Genomic DNA, 16,419 nt, shown 5'->3' with positions numbered 1-16,419 from the left:
ATGCTTAGATTTCTGACTGGAGTCACTGAGTGAACACTGGAGCCACCTGGTAAGATGCAGAAGCTGGGGAAAGGCTGGGGAAAGACTGAAGGTGAGGGGTGGAGGGGTCTGAAGGTCGGGAGAACATTCTTGTTGAAGCACAGGGGGAAGCAGCAGCTTGGGAATAACCCTAAGGACCGTCTAAGTTAATGGCCAGGAAAGAGCTGCAAGAGGGAAAGCAAGGCCTCGGGGCTGGGAGAAAGCCAGGTAGGTAGTTCATGGAAGCCCAGGAGGAGGGGAAGCTTCCAGAAGGAAGAGAAGACAATCAACTGACGGCTCTGTGAATGGGAGGGGAGGGAGGACAAAAGCTAGAGCAGCGAGGAAGGACACTGGCGACACCTGGCAACGTCTACGGGCATTTTTTTTTTTAGTTGACACGACTTGGAAGATGCCACTGGCATCTAGCAAGTGGAAGGGATGCCGCTCCACATTCCGCAATGTAAGACGCAACCTCTGCCCCCAAGAATTGTCCAGTCCCAAGTGTCTTGAGTGGAGACACTCTGAACTGCAGGGTCAGGAACCTCAGCAAGGATTCTTTTCAAGTGAACAGACGTGAGCGTGTCTGATCGCGGAGAGACCTGGGCAAGCAGGTGCTCGTCTAGCCTGAGGTTCCCAGGACGTGGAGACGGCTGTTATTTTCCCAGCGAGGTGGGAGGCAATCACTAGCCCAGGGTGAAGGGTGCAGACGCGGCTGCTGTGAGGGCCGGGGATGCCTGTGTTGTAGGGTCTCCTGTGTTGTAGGCTGAGCTCCGCTGGGAAGGGGCTTTGAGAGGGCATCCATCTATCTGCCTGGACGCAAGACTCTCTCCAGGATGGGCTTCGTTAGCCCGGCTCGGAGGGAGCAGCTGGACGAACATTTCCCTGCCTGGGGTTTCACCAGAGCAGCCTAACAGGGGACAGAGGGGCCGCGCAGCGGGCGAGGTTTCCGCACACCAGCGGCAGGAGGGGAGAAGCAGATGCAGTGCGCCTCTTGTGAAGGCAGGCTGTTTTCAATTTAAAGAACTGCTAGCAAGACGCAGAGCTGAGATGGAGCCTGCAGCCACAGACTCCACAACACTTTGTACGTTACACTTATCTGGCCTGAAGAGGAGGAAAAGTTTATCTCTGAACTGAAATAATTTCCAAATTACACTTTGTTGCTTTTACCCCATTCCCGAAACCAGTTCTCTCTGGACTGATCTTGCCAAATCTAGGTGTTCCTATCATCAGAGCTCACATTCCTTTGAAACCACAACAAGTGAACAAAGAGTCAGGTACCATGAGAATGCTGGCAAAATTGGACTGTAATGTTCAGGAATATCCATGGGGCTAAAACTTCCCTCCCGTCAGAACATAAGAGGAGAAAGGCAAGACTTGTCAGTAGCATAGGAGAATTTTAAAACACTTCTGAACAAGGACTCTTATGCAGATGGTCTCCCGAAACAGGAGAAAGATAATGGCTTCTAGAAATTCTAACACCGTTAAAATTTGTGTATTATCTACAATTCCTGGTTAGAAGATGTTTATTAAATCACAGACTCAGAACTGGAAGAGTCCTTAAAAAACTTCTGAAGTCAGTGCCCCCTCTGATGAACTGATTCCCTACACAGAAGTCAGCTGGCCTCGACAGGACGCAGCCCAGAGACAGGCAACTTCAGGTTCCTGGCAAAAGCTGAGAATCAATGAAGTTAAGACGATGGGTACATAGGGCTTAATATATTACTTTCATGCAGATCAGAATACAAGATATTATCTTATTTCCATAATAAAGTTTTTCTTGTGGGTTTTTTTTTGTTGTTGTTGTTTGTTTTTTTAACTTTTAAAATAGTTTTCAGTGCAGAGAACCAGTCTCACAACCCAGGGTGGCAGCCAGAGCCCTCTTTGGTGGGTGGCGGTCGGGGGGCGTTTGCCCATTCCTCAGCTCACCGGAGCAGAGAGAAGGAGGGACGAGAATGGGGCGGGGCGGGGGCGCATAAGGGTAGACAGGACGGGAGCAGGAGACAGGAGGAGGAGGGGACAGCTCCTTAGAAGCGATGTTCCTCCTAGGGACAGAAGGAAGGAAGTGCTTCGTAGCACCTGATCTTTCCATGTTTTCCTCCTTGTAACTACACTCTCGGGGCGGAGGTTGCGCCGTAAGGACAGCCTTCCCAGGTGTCTGCAAACCCTTATGAGGCAGGTAAGCACTAGGACGTAGGAGCCATCCTCACTTTAGGTGTGGGGACACTGAGGTTTAAAGGTCGCACGTGGAGGCAGTGGAGAGCGGGGCTCTCAGGCGGCATCCAATCAGACAGCCTGCCTGTCGATCCACGGGGAGCCCCGCTCTCACCCCCCAAGAGTTCAAGCTCCGCATGTGTCCGATGTCCTAGCTGATGGTGTGATGGCAAGCAGCACAGGGACACTCTGTGTTCTGCCACGGGCCTGGCTGCGCACGCGGACCCAGGAAGACAGGGAAGGACCTGCCTGGACCAGAGTCCCTTCGGCGCATGGGGCCGAGCCAGGCCGGCTGTCCCGCACGTGGTCTGCGCTCTTCCAGTGGTCAGGGCTGTCCCCATTTCTGGTGTCCCCTCGTCTTCCCACCCTCCCACCATCTTGCTGTGCACATGCTTGGTCTCGGGAGGAGCTTTTCCTTTTTTGGAAACCGATGTCCAATCTGCCACCAGGGCGGTGGCACAATACAGTCTGAGATAACAGCGGAACCTGACAACCGCCGTCGCAGGGCTGTGGCTCTTCTGCCCTAAGGAACCGCGGGCACAGAAGCCGGTGCTTAGTGGGACCCCCCAAGACCCCCCTACGAACCCTCTCCGTTTCTTTACCTGCTACTTTATCTCGAATGAGTTTTGCAGACTCGACTTCCCCGATACTGCTGAACAGACTCCGCAGCTCATCCTGGGTCATGTTCTGAGGGAGGTAGTTGACAATTAAATTCGTTCTCCCGATATCATCCCTGCAGTCTTCGGCCATGTGGTCTTCATAACCATTAGACATTGTATTTTTTAAAAATCTGCGGAGGGGGGAGAAAAACCAAGTAAATTCCACACGTCCATACTGCACATTATGGCAAAACGAATGACTGGCACTTAGGGTTTTTTCTTTTCAACACTGCTCAAGTTCAACTTGACATAAAAACCCGCACGTGGAGGTTTACGGCGGCCTAATTCATAACTGCCCCGTGGCTGGAAGCAGCCGGCATGCCCTTCAGTAGGCGAAGGAAGGAACAAACTGCTACTGTCCGCGGCCTGCACACAATGGACCGTTATTTGGTGACAGGAGGAAATGAGCTCTGGAGCCAGAGACTGGGGGAGGCCTTAACTGTGTATCGTTAAGTCTGAAAGGCGACACACCAGGCGACCCCGGTTATAGGACATCGTGGAAGAGATGAAACCCAGAACAGGTAAGAAGACCAGTGGCTGTCAGGGCTCAGAAGGAAGGGCGGGAGGCGGAGAGGAGCGCAGAGGACTCCGTGCAGTGCGGCTCTCTGGGTTGTCTGGTCCTGGTGCATACAGGTGAGCACGCATCTGGGCGAAACACACCGAAGGTGCACACGGAGACCGAACCCGAAGGCAAACTATGTTCGTGGAGTCTAGCAAAACACCGCACCGACACACGATGTCGGTGTCAGAGGGAAGATTCTGACGGACGCCCGCTCTGTACTTCCTTCACAGTCTTTCTGTAAACCTGAAACGGCTCTAAAACAACAGCCGTCTCTACTTACTAGGGCGCTTCAAAAACGCTACGAACGGGGGCGCCTGGCCGGCTCAGTCGGTGGAGTGTGCGACTCTGGATCTCAGGGTCCTGCGTTCAGGCCCCACGCTGGGTGCGGAGCTGACTTAAAAATAAAACACCAACAACCAATTCCAGCACCATCATTCAAGCTCCTGCGAAAAGCGTTCAGGTTGTCTCGAGAGCTTTCCAAAGCTTCCCGATCGCCTCCTCACATCTCCGCACGCGCCACCGTGCAGCTGGGTACTGAGGAGGCCACCATGTGCACCTGAGCACAGCGACTCTGGTGCCCCGTCTCTGTCATCACGCAGGGAGACCATGGGTCCCTCCATCCCTCTATCCCCAAGGCCATGGCGACGGAGCTGGTGAAGAGGTCAGGGTTTCTCTACCAGTTGGGGGAACGTGGTCTTCAAAGCTTGCAGGCTCTGGAATGCCCTTAGCCACCCGCAGAGGTCTTTGCTCTCAGTGGCGAACACCACGGCACAGTGACGGCTTCAAGGGGAGTCCGGATCAGCGCGGCCGAGAGCGTCGGGACCGCTCTTCTGAAAACACAACTCGTGCTGGGCTTGCTCGCAAGTCCTGCCGTGCCCGGCCACGTCATCTAAGATGTCCCACGTCCCTGCCTCTAAATATGCAGGCACTCACCCCCATGGGGCTGAAGTGTCATCAGCGGAAAAAGGCCCCGCGGCCCACCAGCCGGGAGGTCTCCAGGGCAGCCCACCCCTCTCTCCGGATCCCTCTGCCCAGCCCCGCTTTTATGCTTGAAAACCCAGTGCCCGCCGTCAGGAGCACTGAGCCTTCTTTAAAAATAGCCTTGCCAGTGGTTATATAAAAACCTGAACACAGCTCCCACCTCCCCCCTGAGTCAGCACTGGGAGAGGACTTAGGTGTGGTTTTGGGTTTGGGTTTTTCTTCCCCTGCTGGAAACAGGTGGGACTTCTCTCCTTCCTGCCTCCTGATTTGCTTCGGACTGTACACAACATGCGAAGTTAGTGCACTCTCCCAGTATTTCTTTTATTTACCTGCAAATGTTCTATGCTCCCTGTTCTTTATAAAATAGGTTAGCATCTAAAGCCATAAAAGAAATACTGGGAAGTCAGATTTCCTAGGATTAAGAAGTTCTGTGTGGCAAGAGGCACCACACGCAGACAAGCAGTGGACTTGGGAGAAAATGCTCGCTACCTACAACATTATTTAGTGGTTCTTGGCGTGGGTGATTCGGCTCTCCAGGGGACACCGGGCCGTGTCTGGAGACATTTCTGGTTACCACAACTGCGGGTGGTGATGTGCCACTGGAACCTAGTGGGGAGGCCGGCGGTGCCACAAGGTCCCGGATAGTCCCCACAACCAAGAACTGTCCAGCCCCCAATGTCAACACTCCCAACGCTTAGACCACTTGATTCTAAGCATCTACAAACTCACCAGAAAGAAGACACATCATTAACAGAGAAGGGGACAAAGGACATGAGCCGCAACTATTCAAATGCAATTCAAATGCCAATAAACCAAGAGCCCAAACTCACAGATAATGAGGAAATTGTGAAGTCAAAAGAGATGCCACCTTCTGTCGGTCAGATACAAGACCGCCCAGGATGGACAAAATCTAGCGTTGTAGAGAAGGATAAGGCGGACAGACACCCTGGTACGCCGCTGATACAAGCATGAAACACTATAGGCTTCTGGAGGATGCCCTTGAGTTTCACACCAATGCCCCCTCTGCTTCAGAACCGTCGGACCTGTTCTCCAGAAGTAATCACACACGTGCGGGGAAGTATGTGTGAGGACCCCAGGACCCCATAGCAGGTACAAGTGAAATGCTGGATATAATCTAAATATGAATTAAATAAACACCAATTTTCAGGAGAAAGCATGAGACCACCAGCATTAATGGGCTTAATCATGAAAAACTCCAGAACTCTGTTAACGCATCTGCAGCCTTGAGGCTTTCAGACAGATCATCAGCTCAAACACAAACACACACATTTGCTAAAGCCTGAACCCAAGTGCAAGGGTTAACTCTGAAAAATTAAAATACACATTTGTTCGAAATGTGATTCCAACTTTTCTCTTCTCCCTTGTTTTTCTTCGCCCTCCCTCTCCTCACCTTTGTTCGGAGTCAGGGACATCCTCTCCCATCTTCTCCCTCCCCCCGCTTTCATGGATGATGAACTGCGCAATAATGACCTCATTCTCATTATTCAGAGTGGGGGGTCTTGCATGCCCGCTAAAAAGATGACTTTCTAAAACAATGGATGGCCCACCACCTGTTTGTATAAATAAAGTTTTATTGGCACACCGCTATTCTCATTTGTTTATGTATTGTCTGTGGCTGCTTTTGCACTACAGTGACAGAGTTGAGTAGTTGTGACAGAGACCAGATGGCCCAAAAAGCTGAAAATATTTACCATCTGGCTCTTCACAGAAAAAGTGTGACGACCTCTGTTCTAAAATATAAAAAAAGAAATTTTCTAAGAGAAAATCTTTGTGACACAGGGTGAGGCAAAGATTTCTGAGATACCACACCAAAAGTACAATTCATTTTTTAAAAATTGAAGAACTGGATACCATCACAATGTAAAACTTTTGCTCTGCAAAGCTTACAGGCTACAGAGAAGAAGAAAGTATTTGCAAATCACATATCTGAAAAAGGACTTGCATTCCGAACATATATTAACTCTCAAAACTTAGTAAGAAGACAACCTAATTTTAAAGATGACAAAAGACACGAACAAACAATGCACCAAAAAAGATATACGGATGGCAAACAGACACATGAAAAGACGTTCGACATTATTAGTTATTATGGAAGTGCAGATTAAAACTGCGTTGATACCATTACCCATCTGGAATGAGAATCGAGACAACGCCACCCATTTAGAACGGTTAAACCAAAATAAAACAAAAGCAGGCAGGCAACAACAAAACAGACGTTATCAAGGATATGGAGAAACCAGAATTTTCATGCATAGCTGGTAGAAATGTAAAAATGTTAAAGTCGCTTTAGTTTTTAATTTTTTAAAATTTTATTTATTTATTCGCCAGAGCACAAGCAGGGAGAATGGCAGGCAGAGGGAGCGGGAAAAGCAGGCTCCCCGCAGAGCAGGGGGCACCCAACGTAGAACTCGATCCCAGGACCCCGGGATCACGACCTGAGCGGAAGGCAGCCGCCCAACTGAGCTACTCAGGTGTCCCTTAAAGTAGCTTTAGAAGACGTAAGGGCAGTTTCTGAAACATACGCTTTCCAAGACCCAGCAATTCTACATTAGTAGTCATACAAGAGAAGTGCAAAGCTACGCTCGTATAAAAACCACACGCCAAGCGTTCACAGCAGCTTTACTCAGTCACACCTGAAACTGCAGCAGCCCAGATGCCCTTCGAGCCATCAGCGGCCAGGCTAGGGAAGGCCATGCAATGGAGCTCTGCTCCCAGTAAGCAAAGTGCTGCCATCCACGCAACTTGAATCGGTCTCAAATACACTCCACAGAGTAAAAGGAACCTGACTCCGAGGCTCCGCAGTGTAAGGGTGCGTCCTGGCAAAAGCAGAACTGCAGGGATGGGCCAGTGGTGGCCAGGGGCGGGGAGCAAGGGGGGGGCGCTGCGTACACTGGGGGAGCACAAGAGAGCACTTTGTTTCTTGGGGACTGCACCTCCCACACGACTTTACGCATTTGTCAAAACTCAAAGAACCCTACACCAGGATTTCAAGGGAACTCGAAAATAAATTTGAAGATTTGAAAAGTGAGCCTTACTCCACAGCACTCGGGGTCCTCCTGATGCCCCCTGGAAGGCTGAGCAGCCTCTGCGGACCCAGTTCTTAGGACGACTGCCCATGACGGAGAAACCCAAATCCCAAACAGAGCACAGCTTCTCAAAGCTTCAGGGCTGCACCGCCCTGCTCTCTGTGTTCCTCCCCTGACCTTTCCAAATCCATGTCCCTAATCCCTGGCCAAGCCAGCTTCTGTCAAGCACCAACCACAGCTGGGCCTTTGTCTCTCCCCAACAATCAGTGACTTCCAAGTTGTAGCTACTTCTGGCCGCCCCTTGGCTTGTCCGGCTGTCTCCTCTTGCTCGGGGCCTCTCCAGGGAGACGTCTCCAGGTCAGCACATTCGGAGGCCCCTGTCCATGGCGGCCCCGCCCACTGAGGCTCAGAGGCTTCGGTACTGTGCTCATGGTCAGGGTCAGCCATGGCACAGTTCACAGTGGCAGCGCGGGGCCTCCAACTGTCGCTACAGAACAGCCCCCACTTCGCAATGTGGCCCTTCGCTCCAGCTTCTTCCCTAGAGGGCGGCAGACCTCCCTATCTCCGTGCCTCTGTTCCGGCTGCTCCCTTTACGGAGACTGTCCGCTCTCTCCATCACCTCCTCACTCATCTGTGAAACGTCCCCCCGGACAATAGGTTGCTCCAGTTCCCTGGGCCCACACGCCATTTAGCCCAAAACTTTACAGATGCACGAATCACTCTAACTCCTAATTATTTGCTTTTCACCCCATCGGCCGGTGGGGTCGGGGATGGACAGACACCAGGTCTCAGAGTCACCTGGGAATCGTGTATATTTGCCACTTCACGTTAAAGGGCAACTGAAAATTGTACTAACAGTCTTAATATATTCGGTACCTTACTTTTTTGTTTTTTTAAAGATTGACTTACCTATTTTAGAGTGAGAATGCAAGAGCAAACAGGCGAGAGGCAGAAGGGGCGGGAGAGGGACAAGCAGACTCCACGCTGAGCACGGATCCCAACGGGGGGCTCGGCCCCACGACCGTGAGATCACAGCCTGAGCTGAAACCCAGAGTCAGACGCTCCACCGACTGAGCCACCTAGGCGCCCCAGTACCTGACTTTTACTTACTACTCGTCCCATCTGATAGAATCAGACTCCATTGTAGAGGGCAAACAGGGAAACTTAGTTTAGCAAAGCAATTCCTGCTGAGCTGGAAACACTTCCAGTAACTGCATGTCCCATGGAGAAGCCCTGTTTGGATGATCTCTGAGGGTTTTCAGCCCCATTGCACTATTTTCAACAATCCTGGTTGTCTGTGAGACTTCAGCAATGCTGTTCCCATCAGTAGTATTACCACTATGCACATAGGGAAGACATATGTGTACAAAGGACGCGAAAACTTACACAGGTAATATACATGTAAAGCACCAAGACCAGTTCCCATTAGACACCCCTGAGAATCTGTCTCATTTGATATTCACACAGCAGCCCTGCTGAATTACTCAAGCCGGAGCAAAACTAGAACAGTCAAATATGTCCTCAGGCTCAATCTTGACACTTCACACATCACATGATGGGGCTTGGACTCAATTATTGCTAAGGTCCCTTCCAGATGTAAAATTCTGAGTTCTCCAAGGTAAAAGCCTCAGGAATGTCAGGTCACCCAGGAAACACCTGAGGGTGCCAGAGACAAAGTGAAATGTCCCCGCTGACCCAGTTCTAAGCGCTATGCCAGGCGAGGGCTTCAGTGAACACGGCGCGTATTTCCATATTTGCCCCTTCCAGCAACCCCCGGCGCGGAGAGCCGCCGGCCCCACCGGCCCCGGCTACGTCACAGCAATTCAGTATCCACCAGGCTGAAAAGCTTCGGGTAGAAGCACATCCGGTGTAGCCAGTGTGTGGCCCAGTCCGAGTGCTGCGCAGGCCTGCAGGGACACGACTGGCTCCACAGCCTTGTGAAAGAGTTCTCGCTCCTTCCTGGCTGGTCAAGGCCACTCCAGGGCTCTTGCAGAGAACCACAGAGCAACAAGGCACGGCAAACTCCCGGGATGCGGAGTCTGACAGACCTGCGCCTCAATACTACCCTACTGCTGATCAGCTGACTGTAAGGCACTTCCTTTCCTGAAGCCTCAGTCTCCTCGTCTGTGAAATGGGGAGGGTACACCTGCTTCGCAGTGCCCAGCACAGCTCCTGACCCTTGGCAAGTGGCCACTTCACCTGCCTCCAGGTCCACGAAGCAACGCTTTGACTCTTTGCCCCGGAACCCTGGAAATGATCCAAACTGCTGATGCCATTTCTAATGGGCCTGGGCTCCGTGGGAGTCACAGGGAGTCACACCAGTCAAGGCTCACGGCTGCAGCCTTACCTATGTGGAACACCCTGGCACTGTCTAGGCTCACTCACCATCAACTGCACACACCAGCTTGGATGGGTCATCTGGCTTCTCACTCTGTCCACCAGAGACATGAACCTTACTCCAGCCCTGTGCCCTTCCTCTGACTTCACTTACAAAATGGAGTATGCCTCCCTGACCTCCCCGTCTCCAACTGCAGGCACCCTCAAGTCCTCCCCTCCTGCCCTTGTCCCCCTCTTCAAGCCTCTTCTCCCCCTGAGTTACTTTCCCTGGTGGCAGGACACATTTGTCCTCCAAGCCACCTCTCTCCCTCCCTCATACCTAAACAGGCATCAAAATCTGCCAGTTGCACATCGGCAATGGATCTCCTTCTCCCCCATCTCTCTGCCACTATTCTGGTTTGGGTCCCTTTATCTCTAACCTAGACAGAGTCCCAAATGGTCTCCCCACCATGGGATTATTTCAAACCCAGTCTCTCCAAACCCAACCAGGCCTTCTCCCTCCAAATCACTCCTCTGCCTTCTGTTTCCTCCCTCTGTGAATCCTTCTTCCAGGAGAGATGTCTTTTTGCTGGGAGGCTGGATCCAGTCACTCCTGAGCCCCCTTCTGGCCCTCCCTCCCCCAGGAAAACAGAGTGCCAACCACATGGCCAGGCACGGAACAAGGTACTGGGTATATGAGATAAAGGAACAGTCCCAGTCCCGGTCCTCCTGTTCAGGCCATCACCAGGCCACCTTGTACCACAAAAGCATCCTGACCAGCCCATCCACCCTTAAGTCTCCCCCAGGAAAACAAACTTCCAAGATCACCTCTCGTCTGTATCCAGAAACCCTCTACCACCTGACCCTGACATACTTTTCTAGACTTATCTCCAAGTTCACCCTCTCAACCCCTCTCTGCCTGCCCCAACCAGTCCACTCGGGCTTCCGGACCGCTTTGTCCCTCCTCTCTTACTCACCCTGGGCCACTGGCCGCACCTTAAAACTCCTGCCCATGCCTCTTCGATCACAACGTTAGGTATGGACACCAGCTCTTTCATCAAACACAGAAACCCAGCACCAGACAATCCTTTCTTTCAACACTTGCAATGCTGTCCCCACCCGCTGCTTATCCTTTTGTTACTTCATATCTGCACAGATCTCTTCTCCCCAGCTCAGGCTGGAAGTTACTCCAAGAGGCCGTTTCTTCCCCTTCTCCCTATTCCCCATGACAATCCACAAGCAGTCACGTTTCATGTTTTCAACCTACAAAAGTGTGACCATCGACTTGGCCAAAACACACAGAGGCCCTGGGTCAAGTGAAACCAACAGTGCTCATGAAAGCGAGTCCCCCCCGCCCCCGCATGTACGGGCATGGACAATGCCTTCTGTCCCCTCTCTGCTTCACAGCATATCCACTGCATGCTTTCCTGTGTCTGCATTTCAAACTGCTCCTTCTCTTGCCTTTCCTGTTTCTCTTACTGACCACCGGCCTTCTACTGGTCCCTCAGGCGGAGACCCAGAATCACCCACTGGTGTCCTCTCTTGCTCACTCACATCCCACATCTAAATACACACAGAGTCCTGTCTCTTACCCCCAACCATGTCTCAAACCCATCCCCCTCTTTCCCTACCACTACAGCTCCGGGTCAAAGCTGAAGCTTTTCCTACATAGAGCAAAGCGATCACCTTCTAACTGGTTTGCTGGCCTGCAGCACCGTCCCCCTCCAACTCTGCTCTAACTCCCTAACCCTTCACTTCGTGGACTAAAATCACCCCTGGCCTGGCCTACAGGACAACCCCCTCTGCACATCAGTCACAGGAGTCCTCTTGCCACTACCTACTTTGCTTTGCTTGCCCCTGAAAGATCAGACCCCAAATGGTTCCTGGAACAAACCAAGATGTTCCCACTTCCATGCTTTTGCATACGCTCTTCCTGTATCCTGCAAAGCTGTTCCCTGTGGTCTGTGCCTGGCTAACCCGCACCTACCCCCCACCATTGCTTGGCCTCCTCCAGGAAGCATTATGTGATCTCTTTTGCCTACCCTGCCTAGGTGAACAGTCTCCTTTTCTGCGCTTACACATCAGCCAGTGCATAACCCTCACCGCACGTGTGGCCAACTCTGCCCACACTGTAATCACCACTGCCTCTGAGCGCCGAGCAGCGGGGCAGGGAGGGTTGGTTAAAGGAGGGAAGCAAGACTCACTTCCCTTCTGTAGGCTGCTTTCCTCTGCTCTTCCCCCGACTTACAGACTCCCGCCGGCCTCGCTGCTTTACTATCGCCACCTAGGGGCAAAAGGCGGCAACTGCACCTTCCTCACCATTCAGCATTTAATTTGGCTCAACTGAATGGGATAAGAACACAGGCGAGGGAAGGAGGGAACGGTTAGCCGTTTCCAGGGCGGGTCAAGGAAGACTGGCAGTCAGGGGAGGTTCCGAACGGTAGGCGAGCTCTGAGCGGGGTCTTGCAGCATGAGGAAAGCATCTGTAGGTGGAGGAGAACTGGGAAGTTCTAGGCCATGTGGACAAAGGGCAGAGACGATGGAGTTTCAGGTCCAGGTGCAGGCGAAATGCAAAAGGGGGGGAGGGTTAGAAGATGCGAGACCTGAGACCCCGAACTTTGAAGTCACCTAAAGAGGGGAAAAAATTAAAATCTGTTCCACAGAGAAAACTTTTAATCAGGAATGATGATCAGACCTGCATTTTAAAAAAGACAACTTTTGCTGGAGTATGAAAGGGCAGAGGCGAGAAGGAAGCAGAGAGCGAGAGAAGCAATAAAGCAAGCAGGGAAGAGTATTTTCATAATTCTCTCGTTTTCCATTTGCTGCGCCATGACCTCAGACTCAGCACATCCAAAGCAAACTCTGCCTCCTCCAAAACCAGTGCTTCAACAGAAACATTTATTTCCACATTTTGAGATGTTTGTGTATCTCAGCCTCTTTGTAGACCCTGAAGTCACAAAATTGTGTAATAAATCCCAGCACAAAGCTTCGCACACAGAAGACGGTGAATGAAAACTGAACGGAATTCCTCTCGGGATTCCCTGGACACTTGTGACCGTAAGAGCGATAAAATCTCATGGTTAAGAGTAAGGATTTTGAGTCAGAGGGCCGGAGTTCAAATCCCACCTCGGCCACCTTATGGTGAGAGACTGGTCATAACAAGTGACCCATCTAAGCCTTGGTTGGTTTGTCCTGAAGATGGAAGTTACAACAGCACCTATCTCAAGGGCTGGAGATAAAGATCTGTAAAGGAACAAGCCGGTAGTAAATCGTCACTAAATACTGGTGATTACTTATGACATTATCTATTCAGTGCTTACCGTGCTCAAGCCATTGCTGGGGGCTTCCCACACCCTTAAATCTGCACAGCAATTTTTCCACTCCATTTTACAGATAAGAAAACTAAGGCTGCCACAGTTGAATTTGTACAAGTTCTCGGGAGCCTTGGATCCCGATGTATCAGAGATGAGGCAGGAGGAACTTTTAAGATCCCTTAGTTCAGTGGTGCTTCTCTTGTGTGTGTGATACTTTTAACAATACCTCAAGACATTTCTGATCTTCACAACTTGGGGCGGGGGTGGGGGGGAGGGAGGAAAGGAAAGAGATCCTGCGGCCATCTAGTGGGATGCTACTCAACATCCTACAATATACAGGACATCCTCTCCACCCCACCCCCACCGCCACCCAGCGTGATCAGACCCAAAATGTCAGTAGTGACCAGGTTATGAAATCCTTCTCCAGTAGGACCATCTTTCCTATTTCCCCACTTCTGGACCACTGACCATACAGATCCTACATAAATACTTTTGGTAAGGGGGGGGGGTTCTGTCCCTCCCGGGGCAGCGCATGCAAAAGTTCTTCTCCACCTGCCTGCACACAGTAGGTATCAGAACCCATTTTAATAAGCCTAGCAGCAGAAGAGACCGGAAAAGGAAGAGCATCCATCCCCCATTGTTCAATTGCATGCAGGTTGTGTTTTCAACACACACACACATATTTTACAAATCCCAACGTCCCACGCCCCAAAAACAGCTTTGTTAGAGATGGCGTTCAAAAAATACATATTTTTCTAAGACTCCCATACATTCGGAAAGGTATGCACACTTCTAAAAGGACCTCCGATCGACCGCGGTTCTCTGACAACGACTACAAAAGAATCTGTAGGATTTCCCCGGGGAGCGAGCCCGTGGGCCGTGACCTCTGCGCGCCGAAGGCGCTCACCCCACTCCCTCGCCTCTGGCTTCGCTCTCCCGCCCCCGGCTCCTCGGCTCCCAGGACTACTGGGGCCCCGGCCGCGGAGCCCGGCCGCCAGGCGCGTGCCCACGCCGTGGTCCCCCTCGCCCGCCCCTCGCGGCGGCCGAGGAATCCGGCCCGGGGCCTGACGCCGGCGCCCACACCGGCCGGCCCCCGCCCGCCCGCCGCGGCCCGCGCGCGTCCCCTCCCGGCCCGGTGCGGCCTGGGCCTCGGCCGGTGCAGGCCCGCGGGCGCCCGCGGCCGGGCCAGGCGAGCTCAGGCCTGCCGCGGCCTACCCCGTCGGGTGCCGCCGAAGGCCCCCGCCTCACCTGGACGCGGGCGGACGGGCCCGGGGCTGCTCCGGGGCGGGCGGGCGGCGGCGGCGCGGCACTAACGGCTCCGCTCGGCCTCGGTAGCGGCGGCGGCGGCAGCGGCGACGGCGACGGCGGCGGCGGCTCCTCCTCAGCGCGCACGACCCGCTCCGGCCCGCGGCCCGGACACGCCCCCCCGGCGCGCGCGCCCATTGGCCGGCGTCCGCCACGGCGCGCTTCTCATTGGCCGACGTGCCTGTCTCGGCGCCCCGGGGCGCGCGGCGGAGGCGGGACTTCCGGCCGGCGCCGCCTGCGAAGGGCTCGGCGGCCGGCGGAGACGCGGGTGGCCGGCGATGGCCGCGGAGAAGGCCGGCTGGGGCTGGGCTCATGGAGGCCGACGGAAGGCGGTGGCCAAAGAACCGCGCCCTTTGCCGAGCGCATGCTGTGTGCCTCGCGCCTGTCTTTCCCGCCGCCGCCGCCTCCCTGCCAGGTAGGAATGGTCAGCGCGCCAGGGCTGTGGGGACGGGACCCGGGTTCGAATCCCGACCCCGACGTTTCCGCACTACGTGCCGTTGGGAAGTGGCTGACGTCACCTCGCCGGGCCTCAGTTTCCTTATCTGGTATGGTGAGGAGGTGGAGCATGGGACGTGGTCTGCCTTACATGAGTGTTGACTGTTGAGCTAGCGGGCTCTCAGAGGCGCATCCTGAGTCAGTCATTAAAATTTTATTGAGCGTCTACTATATGCCAGTCGCTTGTATTGGGCAACAAACGGGCAAAAACGTTAGTCACAAATGTTAGGTGTATAATTTAAATTTCCTAGGAGCTGTGTTAAAGGAAAGAAAAGTTAAAAAAAAAAAATCCAGGTGATGTTACTATTATTAATGTGCTTTATTTAACAGCGTGTCCAAAATGTTATTTCTATGTGTAATCAATATAAAAGTTATGAGATTTTTTACATTTTTCTGCCCCCCCGTCCACACCTCTGAAATCTGGTCTTACACAGTGCATCTCAGATCGGACTGGCTGCATTTCCACAGCGGAGCAACCACGTGGCTACGGCGCTGACCCTGCAGTGCTAGATGGGGTCGTGGAAGAGACACCAAGTGGATTTCCCATCCGGTAGGTGGGCAGGGGTAAGAAGAAAAGTAAATTGGAGAAAGGTATGGGGAAGGTGGGGAAGGTTGAGAAGATGGCATTTGCTGAAGGAACCGAGCAAGTAATTATTGCCTTTCATTGTTTAATGCACTGTTTGTCTTTTAGGACTTCCTGCAATGATGGGCATGTTTTCCACCATCAGTGCCTCATTTAGCAGCCACTCGCTCCACGTGGCTTCTGGGCACTTGACATGTGGCTGGTGCCGTGGAAGAACTGAATTTTTAACGTCCTTAATTTTTACTTAATTTAAATGTAGTCACATAGAGGATGGCCGTTCTTCACGCTGAATACTTCGTGTGCGTTCGTCGTCACCGTGGGGAAGAACGAAGTCCTTCATGTATTTATATTTTGTCTTTGTTCTCATTAGTAGACATTGTCTTTTGGAGCAGCTTGAGATTTACAGAAATACTTGAAAGAAAGTACAGAGTTACCATTTTCAACACACCCAGTTTCTCCTCTCAGTAACACGGTTCATTAGCATGATACATTTGTTATAATTAATGAATCAATCTTGATACATTATGAATCGAAGTTCATGGTTTATTTAAATTTCCTTTGTTTTTACTTAATGTCCTTCTTCCCTTCCAGAGTCCCATGAAGGGTGCCACATTACTAAAAGTTGTCCTGGTTTTCACTCTCTGCCTCTCTCTCTCTTTTCTTTCTTGAGCTAGAACTGACATGTAACACATGCCAGTTTTTGATGTACGGCATAATGATTTAATATATGTATATGTTGTAAGCTAATTAGCACAATAAATTCCGTTAATACCTATCACCACCCATAATTATAAATATTTTGTTGTTGTTGTGATGAGAACTTTTAAGACCCACTCACCGGGCTGTGCTGTTTCTTTAGGCACCTCGCGGCTGTGGTGGGTTCTCAGATTCTCCTTGTTTTTGATGACCTTGACGGTTTTGAGAAGAA

At 52.1% G+C, this 16,419-nt stretch overlaps 1 protein-coding gene across 2 annotated transcripts in view; it reads right to left on the bottom strand.

Moving 5' to 3' along the window:
* Positions 1–14,519, bottom strand: part of ELAVL1 (ELAV like RNA binding protein 1) — a 36,432-nt gene extending 21,913 nt beyond the window's left edge. The window contains exons 1-2 of one of the 2 annotated variants that reach the window (XM_059159773.1): positions 14,357–14,519; positions 2,832–3,019 (exon numbers count right to left, since the gene is read on the bottom strand). In XM_059159773.1, the coding sequence (XP_059015756.1) occupies positions 2,832–3,003 (172 nt within the window). In that variant the 5' untranslated portion in view covers positions 3,004–3,019; positions 14,357–14,519. The remainder of the gene's footprint in view (positions 1–2,831; positions 3,020–14,356) is intronic. The other variant, XM_059159772.1, reaches the window with a different exon arrangement.
* Positions 14,520–16,419: the final 1,900 nt, after the last annotated feature.

The sequence above is a fragment of the Mustela lutreola genome, chromosome 2, assembly GCF_030435805.1.
Source record: "Mustela lutreola isolate mMusLut2 chromosome 2, mMusLut2.pri, whole genome shotgun sequence".
NCBI classification, from domain to species: Eukaryota; Metazoa; Chordata; class Mammalia; order Carnivora; family Mustelidae; genus Mustela; species Mustela lutreola.
This window is presented reverse-complemented; position numbering and strand designations above follow the sequence as displayed.